Genomic DNA, 16231 nt, shown 5'->3' with positions numbered 1-16231 from the left:
CAAGGAGTCACGGATTATCTGCGCCCCATCTCTCTCCTCATTTAATCACTGATTTTTGACAGCAGCGGGAGCCAGTGGTGCCTGCTTCTGTCTCAGCCAATGAGGCGGGAGAATCGATGGAGTGCTGAGGCTCTTGTGCACATCGCTTGATTGAGATGGGGCTCAAGTAAGTATTAGGGTGGCCTGCTGCATACAGAAGTGTGTGTGTTGTGTTTTTTTTTTTTTTTTTTTTTTTTTTTTAATCTTTAAAGTGAAGCTCCACTTATTCTCACTCCCCTTCCACTGCCACATTTACCACTTTTTGGGGGGAAGCCGGTACTTGGTTTTGACAGGTACCTGCTCCCACTTCCGGGTAAGATCGGCGATCTTGCGATTCGACCCCTCCTCCTCCTCCCCCTGCTTCCAGAAGATGGTGGGACCAATCAGAAAGTGCAGAGTGACTCATGCATTTGCAGTAGGGAACCGGCTGTGAAGGCGGAAGGCTTTACTGCCAGTTTCTCTTACAATGCCTGCACCTGGGGTGCCTATATCGCAGGATCCCGGACAGGTAATTTTCTTTGTATTAAGTCAGCAGCTACAGTATTTGTAGTTGTCGACTTTTTTATCTTTTAGACTGGAGCTCCTCTTTAATGCATAGACTGCATTAATGTAAAAAAATCTTCAACCTTTTTAGAACCACTTTTAAAAGTCCCAAATGGTATTGTTTTCTAAATTTGAGGGATATTGGTGCCCACCTGTGTGATCTTAGCAGTACGTATTTATATGATCTGTTTTTCTCAATGTCTTCTGTAATAAAAGAACCCGGAAGTGCCCAGCTCTGAGCAGCAATCAATGAATTACAAGTCCCATCTTCTACCGTGGCAGACGGCTTGTAGTTCTCAAACTGCAAGGGAGCGGATGAGCATCTTCGTAGTTCATTCACAAGCCCTGCAGCTTTCAAACTGACTCAAATTTTATTTTTTTACTGTACTTGCGTGCCTTTTGGCCAACAAAAGCAGTTGTCTGGGTATAAAAAAAAAAATAAACCATGGCAGCAATAATTTCCCCAAGATTTGTCAGCCAAGGTTGTCTGCATAGGTTACACAGAGCCAATTTAGGTGCAGTGTTGCTACCATTTGACTTTAATTCACCAAATCGGCAACAGTAATGTTTGCAAGAATAGCTAGTCTTGCATAATCTATAACTATCGGCTGCACCAGTTTTATACTTTCTGTTTAAATGCCAGAAGCTACAAGTGGGGTAAGCATTCAATACTTTAAAGCGTCTCTTCTGGTATCCATAAGGTTCCCAGCAACTTAGAAGGCAGGCAATGAGCTGAAGTATTTTAAACTGCATTCTGTTCAATTTACTTTCTCGCAGGTGTATTACCACTGCTTTGGAATGGGGGACCCCTTGTCTCATAAGTCGCCTCGTGCTGCTCGCCTCTATGCCCACCTCAGGCACCCTGTCTTTTTGGAATTACTTGTAATCCTGTGGGTGGTACCCTCCCTTCCTCCAGATCGCCTTCTCCTGGTCTCTGCCCTCACTCTGTACGTCTCCTGTGTTCATCGACTGGATGTTCAAGATTACAGCTACCTCCGTTCTCAGCTTGAGAAAAAGTTTTCACTTTTCACCCGTGAGGAAGCCAACGCTGACCAGGAAACGTGGAAAAATGACTGAGACAGCTTTTTTAATTTTGAGTTTTGAAAAGGATGTATAGAAAAAGACTAACTTGGGTGAAGTATATTGAGCTGTAAATAAGTCTTGGTCCATGGAAAACAAGTGCCTTGGATGGACCTTGACTGTGGTATACGATGATGGACAGAAACCCTTTTTTTTATTTTTATTTTTTTTTAAGCATTTTAAAAAGGAAGAAACATTGCCCCTTGTCCACCCCCCAAACACCTAATTTGGATTTTAATCATTTTACTGTTGCCAAGTTTTAAAAGTAAGATAAACTTGATCGTGTCCAGGGCAATGCTTTTGAGATCAAATCTAACTTGCTAACCATGTGTTTTAGAGGAAAAAACAAGCCACCCATGGGTTGCCATATTTATGAATCTGCAGCAACTTTTAAGGAAGTAACCGTCAACATCGTACACCATCTGGTAATCCTAGACAAGGCTCCGTGTACTTAAGGACTGGGTTTCGCCGTGTAACTCCCATGAGCAAAGCTCCCTACGGAAAATTGCTCTGCTTTTTTTGTTTTTGTTTTTTTTAGCTATTGCTGCCATGCAAATCCTGACCATGTGTTTGGGAGGTACATATCTCTACAAAGCTATTTTTCCTTTTTGTCTGTACACTGAAAACAAACGGGGGATGTGGGGGGAGGTCTTCCCCTTTCTTTTTTTTTTTTTTTTTTTTTTAAGCATTTTTATATTTTGTGGAAATATTGTATATTTCAAATAAAAAAAACAAAAAAAAACTGTACAGTTTGTCTTGGTTAGAAAACTTTAGCATACACTAGCTTTAATGCTTACAACATAATTTGGAACCATGGCATGCAGTTCATTTAAAGCAGAGGTAAGGTAAGTATTTCATAATGAGCTAGAATGCGGTGCATACTAGCTCATTATGCCTTTTCCCTCGCAGGGATGGGAAAAAAAATTTCAGCGGGTTTGCTACCGCTTTAAAAATCTTCATAGGCAACATTTTAAAAAATCTACAGGTTGCATGTTTTGCATTTTTATAAAGGTCTAGGGCTAGAATTATTGCTCTCGCTCTACCAATCGCGGTCATGCCTCACATGTGTGGTGTGAATACAGTTTTCATAAGCGGGCGCTAATTCATATTTGGAATTATTTGCAAAAATAAATACAATTTTAGTCATTTTTGAAAAAAAAAACGACATAAAAAAAGCCTTTTAACGTTTTGACGACACTTCCGCCCTGCTGTGGTATGGAGATGGGTGGGTCATCTTCCCTCTCACTCGTCTCCATACCTGACAGGAGAACAGAAGCGGCTCCGATAAGCGGCGGAGGGCACCGGGTCGCGATGGGAGGAGGGCCCCTTTTCCTGCCACCGATAAAAGTGATCTCACTGCGAATCCGCCACAGAGACCACTATTATCTTGTAGCCGACCACTGGCCTAACACGGGGATACCGGGGTTATGGCCGCTATCTGCTGCCATAACAACGATATCCGTCCCCAAAGTAGGGACGTGCATTGGCACGCGGCGGTCAGCAAGTGGTTAAATCAGTGTTCGGGGGCCGAAATTTAACTTTTTAGATAAAAATACCCCCATGCTTAATGTATTCTAGTAAAGGTATGCTGTAAACTAAGGTCCGTCTTTGTACCATTGGTTTCTTTTGTAAGTCCCAGCAGGCTGCGGCCATCTCATGTGTGGGCATCTGAAGCCAGACTGTAGCGCTTCATGCCATCACCGGGATACAGACACTGAGATTGGTAAGTAATATGGATGGTGATTCATACAAAAAGTACTCTGGTAAGTCGCCTACACGCATGGATCAAAGCAGTGTTGCCAACCTACCAAATTGAAATTTACTGGCACAGCCAAGTTTTTACTGGCGTTACAAAATTACAGTTTTAAGTGCAAATGAGAGTAGGCTACAAACAAATACAATATTATTTAAAGTAGATAAGGCAAAAAATATTTCTTATTTTATTTTTGATATAGTAAGTAGGTAGCTCAGGGACAGTACTCAGGAGGGCAAGAAATTAGAATGGGCGCACACGCACTTAAAATTCACTCACAGTGACACTGGCAGCAGTGTGCAGCAGCACAGATGAGACCTCACTGACACAACACATCCCCTCCTGAATCACAGTGACAGTCTCTCTCCAAGCCAAGTGGTCCCTCCATCTAAACAGCACTGACGGCCCTGGTCCCAGCTTGTCTTGCTCCAATACCGCAGACCCGCACATGAGGCTCTGGCTGCTCTGCTTGGCTCCATTCCACCATGACATCACAAGACATGCTCAGGCACTGCTTCTGCCAGAGCCGCCCAATCACATTGTAGTAGGCCATCGGATGGTCTCAGCTAACTCCCGACCAAGCTGAGCATCGGAGCCAAATTTTTTACTGGCAACCTTTTACTGCCAGGAGAAAATTGCCACTGGCACAAGTGGCACTGATGGGCACTGACAGGTGCTGCTGAGGGGCTGTGACAGAAGGCACTGATGCACACTAATAGATGGCATTGTTGGGTGGCACTGATGATGTACTGACCGATGTTACTGCTGGGCCCTGGCACTGTGGTGGGCAGTGAAAGACTTTGAAGTGGCACTGCTGGCAGCTGTTTGGCACTAAATGGCACCTGTCATGGGGGGTGCGCTGTTGATCAATGTGCTGATTATAAGCACAGACCCACCTCTGACAGGGAGAGCCGCCGATTGTCTCTCCCTGTCAGTGTGAACAATGATCACATGGTGAAAAAGCCTCTGTCCGGTGTCAGGATACTGCAGCCCTGATACATGGGATTCAGCACAGAGAGGGGAGGGTAGAAACTGGTAGGATCAACCAGCTATTTCATACACAGCACAAATACTGCTCTATAACAGGCTTTAACCACTTGCCGACCACTGTCAGCATATATACGTCAGCAGTGTCCCCTTCACACAAGCCCATCCCCCCAGTCAGTTAGAAACACTTCCCTAGGATACACTTAACCCCACCTCCTATTGGTTAACCCCTTCACTACCAGTGATATTTTTACAGTAATCAATGCAATTTTAAAGCATTGATCACTGTATTAATGCCAATGGTCCCAGAAATGTGTCAAAATTGGCCGATGTGTCCGCCATAATGTCGCAGTCACGATAAAAATCTCAGATCGCCACCATTACTAGTAAAAATAAAAAATAAAAATATTATTTTGTTTGGGAGCCACGTCGCACGACTGCACAATTGTCAGTTAAAGCGTCGCACTGCCGAATCGCAAAAAGTGCTCTGGTCAGGAAGGGGGTAAATCCTTCCGGGGCTGAAGTGGTAAAAGGAACAGGATCTTCTTTAATGGTGCCAAAACACACAAACATATTTTGTTATAAAAACATCTTTATTGGAATCCAAAGTTTTAAAAGAAACGAGGGGACAATGAATGTTATCCACATTTCATAAAAAAAAAAAAAATTCAGTGCACATGTACAATATACACATAAAGTAGCTACTGTAACCAGCATGATGCTTGTTGCTTAACATGTTTCACTTTTCAGCTTCTGCAGGAGTTTATAAAGCAATATGTAGCTACAAAAAGACAAATATAATCAAAATAAACAACAATAATTCCAAATATTTGCGTAAAGAATTTTTAGTAAGTATGCATGACCGTAAATAAATATCTCTGTGATCAAAGTAAATGTGTATCAAAGAGATATAACAACATAAATAATATGTTCAATTAATATCCATGAGGGTCTGAGCACTTTACAGAGGGACACACAACATGAACCTAAAACTCGCCATGTAACTGGAGGGTCCTCCCATCAGGCCTCCATTTTTGGTTTTGGAGCGTCTGAATCACCATAAATGTAGCTGGACAAACAAGACAATTGGCTGTTCCTAGAAGAAGTCTTAACAAAAAAGTCTGAAGAACCCTCTCAGGGACCAGGTACGGTTGTTCTAACACATGCCCCCCACACTGGGGGCGGCTGCCACTTCAGTAACCAGAGGGTCTTCCCGTCGGCTCTATATTTCCCTTTCTGTAGCTTCTGAATCACCAGCTATCAATGTAGTTGGACAAAGAAGATAACTGTCTTTTTTCTAGAAGAAGACTCAACAAAAAGTCTGAGGAACACTACCAGGTACAGCTGTACCAACACAGGTCCCTACACTGGTGGCGGCTACCACTCCAGTAACCAGAGGGTCCTCCCATCAGCCCTCTATTTTCATTTTTAGAGCTTCTGAATCACCATCAATGTAGCTTGACAAACAAGACAATTGGCTGTTCCTAGAAGAAGACCTAACTAAAAGTCTGAGGAACCTTCCCAGGAAATAGGTACGGCTGTACCAACACTGGTCCCTACAATGGTGGTGGCTGCCACTCCAGTAACCGGAGGGTCCTCCCATCGGTATGTTTTTGAGGTGTGTGTTGGACCGGCTATGAGGGGAGGTTGGAGGCCGGTATGTTTTTGAGGCGTGTGTTGGACCGGCTATGAGGGGCGGTTGAAGGCTGGTATGTTTTTGAGACGTGTGTTGGCTATGAGGGGAGGTTTGAACTTTTTTTTTTGTCTTCAGAGGTGGGAGGAGTCTTTCCAGCTTTCTTTAGGCTTTCTCTGCTGGAGAAATGAGAACTCTTCCCACCAGTGAGGTCCTTCATAGAGAAGTCCAAGGCCTTACTCATACGTAGTGTATGAATCTTTACTCTGTGTGGGCTGAGTTAATAACAAAAAGGACATCCATGCGGGTGAAATTGCAGGGATGCACCCTGGGTGTGTTCGAGGCTGTGCACCAGCACCCACACAGATGTCACAGTGGGTACAGCTGCTGCAACCCAGTGGACAGCAATGGGGCTGCCTACACAGGAATTTGGGAACAGCTGTGCATCCCCATTCATGTAAACACCTGCTGCAGGTATCTGGGAACATTTCATAGCCAGCATCACTGCTCTCACCTTCTATCAGCATGTTCCCTGTCATCATATTGGCACACAACCCCTCTGATTGGCTCCTTCAAATAAAAAAAGAAATTAATAATAAAAAAAAGGTGTTCGGCTTGAGGGGCATGGGCCCTTGGGGTGTTTGGGGTAAGGGGGATGGGCCCTTAGGATGCTGTGGATTGGCAACAGTGGGCACTACGCTTGGCTGGGATGAGGGCGGCCCACGGTTTGCTGAGTTGAACGGTGTCATGTTCTCCTCTCACATGTTGCCCCATCACCCCATTGATAGGAGAAGGTCAGACTTGTTCCTGTCTGGGGGTCGTATCTATAATGTCACACTATAGGGGGAGGGGGCTTTCTATTATAACCCACTCCTATGCTGACAATCCCTGTACAGCACACTTTGCCTCTGAACCTTTGGGGGTTTTGGGGTTATCTCCAGTGTTGGTTCCTCCGCTCTTCTCAGTACTGGGAGACACCACAATCTTATCTCTGGTATCCTATTGGGACAGAGCTGATTGGCCCAGTGCTGTCACCTGACCAGGTCACACACTCCTTCATCCCTTGAATGAGCCTTGAGCTACACACTGGAGGGGGTGAGGGGGGCAGGGGCAAGTGAGGGAAAGGGGAATGTACATTGGGGTGTAGGAAGGTAAAGGGGAACTCCGCTGTTGAAGTGAAGAATGTCTTCGTAGAGTAATGTAACATTTTCCTTCCATTCTATTGCAGGTTCCATCATGTCTGTGCAGTTTACAGTCCCTCTGGCCTTCAGAGACCTCCTGAAGAGTGGTGGTGTGGGGCAGTAGGTGGTCCAGGAAGTCTGGCCTGCATGGCAGCTGCCGTCCCAGCTCAGTGGTGAGACCTTCTATGATCCCGTGTCCTTTTATAGTTCATGCCCTTCTCCTTTGATCTGTGCCCCTTCTCTGGTCCCTGCCCTTCTTCTTTGATCCTCGCCCTTCTTCTCTGTTCCTCACCTTTCTCTGGTTCTCATCTTTTTTTCTCTGGTCCTGACCCTTCTTTTGGTGTTATCGGTGTCACTGGTAAACCACACAAAATATAGAAATATTTACAAAAATGTGAGGGGTCTACTCACTTCTGCGAGATACTGTACAGCACATTGCATCTGTTAGGGCTCATTTACCTATTGCTTCTCTTTGGCTGCAGGGGCAATGGCCAGGGGTATACACATGTTGCTTTGCAAGAATTATACCCCCTGTCGCTTTCATTGAAGTGAATGTAGTCGTTTTGCAACCGCCCCTCAACTATGTGCAATGCGTGCCGTTGTGTGCTGGTTTGGGGGTAAAACAGTCAGCGAAGAGGTAAGTAAATAGCAAGCTGCCTATTTACAGAACCACCCACCATACATAAAGTGCGGTAGCGCGGCCGCTCTGTGCCAGATTTCATACATAGTACCTGATCTGACACTTCCGACTCTGGGGGATTGCGCGCGCCGCTGGGGACCGGGCAGGTAACGCAGACTCTGTCTGCCGGCACCGGCTGATTATACTATACATAGGCAGAACAACAATTTCCCTATCTAAACAAAGCCAATCGCTGTTCTGTTAGAAGGGAAGGTATTGATCCTGTGTGTCTGCAAAGCAGGAAAATAGATCAATGCCTCCCCTTAGTCAAAGCACCTCCCCCACGGTGAGAAAGCTCAGGCTAGGAACACATTTAACCCTTTGATCACCCCTTCCCTGCCAGTGTCATTAGTACAGTGACAGTGCATATTTTTAGTACTGATGACTGTGTTAGTGTCGCTGGCCCTCAAAAAGTGTCGGTTAGTGTCTGATTTGCCTGCCACAATATCGCAGTCAAGTCACTGATCCCTGCCATTACTTGTAAAAATAAATAAATATATCCCATAGCTTGTATAATCTATAACATTTGCACAAACCAATCAATGTACATTTATTGGGATTTATTTTTTATCAAAGACATGAAGCAGAATACATATTGGAATAAATTGATGAAGAAATTTGATGTTTTAAATTTTTTTATTGGATATTTTATAGCAGAAAGTAAAAAAATATTGCTTTTTTTTTTCTTCAAAATTATCACTTTTTTTTGTTTTTTTTTTTGTTTATAGTGCAAAAAAATAAAAACTGCAGAGGTGATCAAATACCACCAAAAGAAATCTCTATTTGTTGGGCAAAAAAAATGTAAATTTTATTTGAGAACAGCGTCACACGACCGCGCAATTGTCAGTTGAAGTAATGCAGTGCCATATAGCAAAAAATGGCCTGTTCATGAAGGCTGAGTAAATCTTCCAGAGTTCAAGTGGTTAAACTTCACTAAAACCCGGGCGTTAAGCTTTAACAGAGCAAAAAAGGGATAAATAGGAGAAATGGGTTGTTTGTATGCCATTTAGAATGTTGGGTTTTTGAAATGTTAATGAATTTCTCCTGCGGTCATGGGAGCCGGGTATGTGCTCTAAATAGACAGTGCTATCACAGGCTCCGGCTCCCATCGTGCCCCCTGCAGGTCACCCCTTCCACACCATGCCAGCACTTGGCATACAGCAGGATTATCTATATTTATCTTGTACTCCTTTCTTGTATATATTAAACTACATTACTTAAGCCCGGGCCCTTAAACAAAGGGGGGCCACATCTCCCTTTTTATCTAATAAAGGTTTTCTCAAGGAGGAGGAGCCATTCTGGGTGGTCAATGTGGATGGTGAAGCAGCTTGAGACAAGTCACCCTGACCTTGCCAAACATGAACAGATCGGTGAATTGGGCCATTTATTGATACCAAGGGGACATCAAAGCCTAAGTTTAGTTACGTTGTTTAAAAAAAAAAAATGTAAATCCGCACAAGGGATATTTGCATTCCACAAGCAGTGTCCCTTGTACTGGTTGCTGCTGTATATGTTGAAGTCTTCCATCTTCTGCCCTCACCTACCCCCTCATGCCAGTAAATGTCCAGCTGTGTTGCAGGGGTTAAAGCGGGAGTCCGCTGTTTTTTTTTTTAAAGCCAGCAGCTACAAATACTGCAGCTGCTGACTTTTAAAATAATGACACTTACCCACCGAGCGCGCCCGCGATGTCGGCACCCGAAGCCGATCTCTCGATCGTCTCTCGGGTGCTGCCGCCGCCATCGTGGGTATGGGAATCAGGAAGTGGAGCCTTGCGGCTTCATTTCCCGATTCCCTAATGCGCATGCGCAAGTCGCGCTGCGCAATAAGGATGGTCCCCGCTGTCTCTGGGATCCGTGTGTTTCCCAGCAGACAGCGGGGGACCTTCAGAAAGGGGCGTAGATTCTGCGGAAAGGGGCGTACCTTCTGCAGATATCTATGCCAGAAGTGGGTGCAGATACCTGTACTGTACAGGTATCTGCACCCCCCTCCCCCCTGAAAGGTGCCAATTGTGGCGCCGGAGAGGGGGAGGGTTCCAATGAGCGGAAGCTCCACTTTTTAGGGTGGACCTCCGCTTTAACAGCCAATGGACCTATTGTAAGCCCTCATCAAGAGTGCCGACTATGCTTGCCCCACCTCACCCCACCCTCCCTCCTCCAATCATAGAAGCTGTACTATAGCTTCCATGAATTTAAAGCGCTCTATGAAATGAAGGAAAGCATGAAAGATCTACCTCCTCCATTTATAGAGCATTTTCATTGATGGAAGCTATGGTAGCATGTTTATGGATGGAGGGGCAGATGGGGTGGGCGGTCCTTAGGAGAGATTATGGTGGGTCCAGCGTAGTGGTCGACCGATATGGGTTTTTCTCTGGTCGATGCCGATATTTAGAAATCATGGTGGCCGATGGCCGATATATGATGCCGATTTTTTTGGGCCGATATGTTAGGCCGATTTTTATTTTATTTCATTTTTTTATCCCCCTTCATCTCATAAAACCTAACAGACACCTTTCCCACTGGGCGTTTTTTTAGGCGCTTTTGGGCTCAAAATAGCGCCTGTAAAGTGCCTGCAAAACGGCTCCCCTGCAGTCTGTGTGAAAGACAGAGTGCTTTCACACTGAGGCGATGCAAGCAGCACATTTGGAGTGGTGTATAACGCTTCTCCACCACTCCTGCCCATTGATATTAATGGGCACCACTGCCCAAGCGCGTGCAATGCGATTTGGCAGCGGTGCTTCACGGGAGCATTTAACCTCTTCTTCGGCCGCTAGCTAGGATTATATGCGCTCCACTAGCAGCCGAATAGCACCGCTAAAATGATGGTAAAGCACTGCTAAAACTAGCAACATTTTACCATCAACGTCTGCCCGCTCCAGTGTGCAAGCAGCCTATAAAATAAAAACAAGTACTCAAAACTTTTGAACGAAAAAAAAAAAAAGGGACTAACTTTACTGTTTTTTTTTTTTTTTTTTTTAAATCATTTAGTGTATTTTTTTTCCCCCCAAAAAAATGCATTTGAAAGACCTCTGCGCAAATGCCGTGTGACATAAAATGTTGCAACAACCGCTATTTTATTCCCTTAATAACCAGACCAATTTTCAGCTTTCGGTGCTCTCACATTTTGAATGACAATTACTCAGTCATGCAACACTGGACCTATATGAAATTTTTGTCCTATTTTTCACACAAATGGAGCTTTCTTTTGGTGGGTCTAAGTGATTTTCTGGCAGAAAATACAGGACTTTTACTTGTAAGCAACAAGTGTCAGAAAAGATTTAGTCTTTAAATGGTTAAACTGAGAACTTCTACACACAGAGATGACTTCATTCATTCAAGTGTAAACATTGTATCTTTCTGTTCTTTTCTTGGCAGGCTGCCCAGAGAGGAGGAAGACGTTTCTATGAGGACTCAGGCAACTTACACTGACTTCTATTACAGAAGTCATTTCCAAGTCCCGCTGTTCTAAATCGGCCTTTTTATCAGCTCAATCGGCCGATGCCGATTAATTAAAAAACAGCAAATATCGGCCGATATATCGGTCGACCTCTAGTCCAGCGGCTGGAGAGCAGAGGATGGAAGATTTCCATAAAGACAGCAGACACCAGCACAAGGGACACTTCTCACTGAATGGAAGTATCGTCCCTTTGTGCTGATTAAAAGAGAAGTAGAGGTTTTGGGTTCTTTCCATATTTATACTTACCTAGGTGGATGAAGCATCGGTCCCCCGGTGCCTCTACACTGAGAACTGAGCGATCGAACACCATTGATGACTCTGTTCTCACAGCTCCCCGAGCAGAGAGCTGCTGACTGTCAATCATCAGCTCTCCACTCTGCTCCTCCTCGCTCATTGAAGCACTGAGCTGTGGTGGGGGTGGGGAGTGATCATCTCAGATTCTCAGCAACTCGCTGATAGGCTGAGACCGGTGTCAGTCCAGGCACCTGGCGGATCCAGACTTTTTTTGTGATGATGTGGTGCCTGGACTGATTCCTGTGACGTCACAGAATACGAATATACAACCTGAACCAAGATTAGCGCTGTCCCCACCTATACATTTTAACTCAAATGCATCTGGATATTTATATATTCACTCCACTCTGGGTGTTGCAGCTCTTTCAAAAGTCCACTGGGTGGCAGACATATATCTAAAAAGTGTAAAACAAGAGAGCGCACGCCAGCCCTAGTATATTATCGTTTATTAAAAAGTCAAATTGATTAAAAAGCAGGGATTGCACTCACAGATTGCCGGTGTATACACAACATCAATGTTTCCACGGCAGCCTCCTCTCCTGGTCTGTATGCTCTTACAGGGGCTTGCAGCGAGGTATGGTAAACGCTGCAGGCTTACACCGCCTGCTATCTACTACCGCACACCGCCCACTCATTCGCATGGACCAGCCGGCTATGTGTGACGTCATCGGCGGCCAGGGGGAGGGGGATACACTGCGAACGCGCTGACTGCTAAAAGGATATAAACAACCGTTACTATGATGACGTGTTTCGGAGGCGTGGCCTCCTTCAGGTGCCGCCCTCTAGTCCACCAGTGACTTTAGTACACACAGACCCTCCCACCCCTCCTCGCCAGCAGCCAGTGCAAACCACACAAACCAAAAGTAGGAAGTATACAGCGGGACATGTCTACAAAGCGGAGGGAGCAGTTTAGCAACAGTTTAAAAACATATGTAATTATATAATTGCAAATTTAAATGGTCATAGAAATTTTTGGATCAGATTTTTGATGCTACAAAGAGTACTATCTTAAAATGCAATATTATATAATAGAAAAAAATAGAATTTTTTTTTTATATATATATATATATATATATATATATATATATATATATATATATATTACAAGCGGAGTAAAAATGCATAATACAAGATCATTTCAAAATGTATTAAGTCACATTATAATATATGCTATTTTTATATTTATGTATATTACATGAAATTTATAGGATTTATAAAAAAATATATATTTTTGATAATAAACACACATATCAAGACATATACTCCATAACTACCGAGCTATACATGTATCATATAAGGGTACTTCCAGCTCTTCATTTAACCCTTCCAGCGCCATACTGTTTAAAGTAAAAATCCAAAAGGATTCTCGTTTACACAGTCGGTCAAAACGGTCGCCTTCCGGGAATGGCCATCGGTATGGATTCTATGCCAAATGGTTCCAGCCCCATCGTGTTTGTGTTTGAAGTGACGTGGCACACTATGCTTCTCAATCTTCTTCTGTATAAACCTCCTATGCTCACCAAAACGGGTCCTCATTGCACGCACCGTTCTGCCTACTTAAAGGTACCCGCATGGGCACCTCAAACCGTGAACCACAAACTGCGTACTGCAGCATATAAACTGTTTGATATAAAAAATGCGACCATCCTTACAGCTAAATGATCTTTTCCTATGGGAAATAAATCTACATGCTTTACATTTCTTGCCTTTACACCTATAACTTCCTATGATGTTAAAAAATTGAGGGATGTTTCGCATTTTTTGATAGTTTTGTTTCTTTTTAATACGGCTAGGGGCAGTTTTATGCTCTTCACATTTTTTGCACGTCTGAGCACAACCTGAGGTTTATTGGGGAGGATTTTCCCCAGTGTTTTGTCCTGCCCCAAGATTAGCCAATGTTTTTGAACAGCTCTTTTAATGGCCCAATGCTGTGATGTCACAGAACTGCAAAACAAATTGCACTTCTGTGATCAATAAGAGAAGCCCAGCCAAACGAGCTCAGGCAGGTATGCCTGGAGGGAGCCCACCCCTCCTTAAATGTACAGGGATACACAGGACACCCAGCAGGGGCACAAGAAGAGATGGGGTAAACTGGGGTGCCTTGATGTGGCCACTGTGGTACACATACAATGCATTCGGAAAGTATTCAGTGCTTCACTTTTTCCACGTTTTATATTGCAGCCTTATTCCAAAATGGATTAAATTCATAATTTTCCTCAAAACACTACAAATAATCCCCCATAATGACAACGTGAAAGAAGTTTGTTTGAAATCTTTGCAAAATGTATTAAAAATAAAGAAGGAAAAAATCCCATGTACATAAGTATCACAGACTCCTCCCATGTACATAAGTATCACAGAATCACAGGCTCCTCCCATGTACATAAGTATCACAGGCTCCTCCCGTGTACATAAGTATCACAGGCTCCTCCCGTGTACATAAGTATCGCAGGCTCCTCCCATGTACATAAGTATCGCAGGCTCCTCCCATGTACATAAGTATCACAGGCTCCTCCCATGTACATAAGTATCATAGGCTCCTCCCGTGTACATAAGTATAGCAGGCTCCTCCCATGTACATAAGTATCACAGGCTCCTTCCATGTACATAAGTATCACAGAATCACAGGCTCCTCCCATGTACATAAGTATCACAGAATCACAGGCTCCTCCCATGTACATAAATATCATAGGCACCTCCCGTGTACATAAGTATCACAGCCTTTGCCATGACACTATACACTGAGCTCAGGTGCATCCTGTTTCCACTCAGGTACATCCTGTTTCCACTAATCATCCTTGAGATGTTTCTGCAACTTGATTGGAGTCCACCTGTGTTGAATTCAGTTGATTGGGCATGATTTGTTAAGTCACACACCTGTCTATATAAGGTCCCATGGGTAACCGTGCACAAACCAAGCCATAAAGTCCAAGAAATTGTCTGTAGACCTCCGAGACAGGATTGCATAAAGGCATAGATCTGGGGAAGGGTACAGAAACACTTCTGCAGCATTGAAGGTCCCAATGAGCACAGTGGCCTCCATCTTCCATAAATGGAAGAAGTTTGGAACCACCAGAACTCTTCCTAGAGTGGGCCACCAGGCCAAACTGAGCATTCAGGGGAGAAGGGCCTTAGTCAGGGAGGTGACCAAGAACCCAATGGTCACTCTGACAGAGATTCAGCGTTTCTCTGTGTAGAGAGGAGAGCCTTCCAGAAGAACAACCATCTCTGCAGTACTCTACCAATCAGTCCTGCAGTGGCGGCCTGTGCATTGTGGGCACACGGCTGCCCCCCCCCCTCCCCCATCCATGCGCCTGGCCCTATTCAGGATTCCTATGGCTGGGGGAGGGGGTACTTTTTGACGCACCTGATGAGAGCCAGAGGCCCTAATAGGGTGGGCTCAGGGCGCAGAGAGCACACCACTGACTGCATTTGATGGGCACACTGGCTGCATTTGATGGGCACACTGACTGCATTTGATGGGCACACTGGCTGTATTTGATGGGCACACTGGCTGTATTTGATGTGCACAGTGGCTGCATTTAATGGCACAGTGGCTGCAGTTGATGGGCAAAGTGGCTGAATTTGATAGGCACAGTGACCATAAGACCATAAGAAACAAACAATCTGGTCTGATGAAACACAGATTGAACTCTTTGGCCTGAATGGCAAGCGTCATGTCTGGAAGAAACCAGCCACCGCTCATCACCTGACCAATACCATCCCTACAGTGACGCATGGTGGTGGCAGCATCATGCTGTGGAGATGTTTTTCATGGTTGCAATACTTTTTGGCACATCTGGCACATCGCACTTTTATTGGAATGAATACACTTTTTTGAATTAAAAAATGACACAACATTAAAGTTAGCCCCGTTTTTTTTATATTGTGAAAGATAATGTTATGCCGAGTAAATTGATACCCACATGTCACGATTCAAAATTGCACCTGCACGTGGAATGGTAATAAACTTTTACCCTTCAAATTCTACAGGTTACCAGTTTTGAGTTACAGAGGAGGTATATGGCTAGAATTATTGCTCTTGCTCTAACGATCGCAGTGATACCTCACATGTGTGGTTTGAACACCGTTTTCATATGCCGGCACTACTCGCATATGCGTTCGCTTCTGCTCGCAAGCTCGGAGGGACGGGGCACTTTAATTTTCTTATTTATTTTACTTTTTTTATTTATTTTTATTTGACACTGTCCTTTTAAAAAAAAAAAAAAAATTCTCTTATATTCACCGACCGACACAGCTCCCATCTGTAACTAAATGGGTTTGTTAGCCTGCCACTAGGAGAAACTAGGCAAAATTGTAAAACAATACACAGAATTGTCAGTACCGCCCAGGGGGCGGACCCTGTGCTAACAACCCTCCTTGCTGACCCAGCAGCTTCAGTTTTATTTTGCCTCGTGAAGGAGAATGACCTAGGAACCCTGCAGGCCCTTCAGTCCATTTTTTTGATGCAGGACTTATGCTTTTGTGCAAGAGGAATGATCCTGAGATCTATCAACTGCCGGCTGGGTGACAGGCTGGTTAAGTTATCCTTGTAGTCTCCCCAGTCCGGCCATCGAGCGTGTGCACGT

At 44.4% G+C, this 16231-nt stretch overlaps 1 protein-coding gene across 3 annotated transcripts in view; it reads left to right on the top strand.

Annotated features, from left to right (window-relative positions):
- Positions 1-16231, top strand: part of NRM (nurim) — a 47618-nt gene that overhangs the window by 16330 nt on the left and 15057 nt on the right. The window contains exon 4 of one of the 3 annotated variants that reach the window (XR_013274091.1): positions 7264-7389. Coding sequence is in view for 2 of the 3 variants with exons in the window: in XM_077478956.1 (XP_077335082.1) it covers positions 1360-1659 (300 nt within the window). In the remaining variant the exon portion in view is untranslated. Of the gene's footprint in view, positions 1-1359; positions 1849-7263; positions 7391-16231 lie in introns of those variants that run through there. The other 2 variants (XM_077478957.1, XM_077478956.1) reach the window with 2 other exon arrangements.

The sequence above is a fragment of the Lithobates pipiens genome, unplaced genomic scaffold, assembly GCF_037356315.1.
Source record: "Lithobates pipiens isolate NorthernLeopardFrog02 unplaced genomic scaffold, aLitPip1_a1.2 Scaffold_1, whole genome shotgun sequence".
In the NCBI taxonomy this organism is placed as follows: domain Eukaryota; kingdom Metazoa; phylum Chordata; class Amphibia; order Anura; family Ranidae; genus Lithobates; species Lithobates pipiens.
The sequence above is the reverse complement of the archived record's forward strand: the minus strand, read 5'-3'. Positions and strand labels throughout refer to the sequence as shown.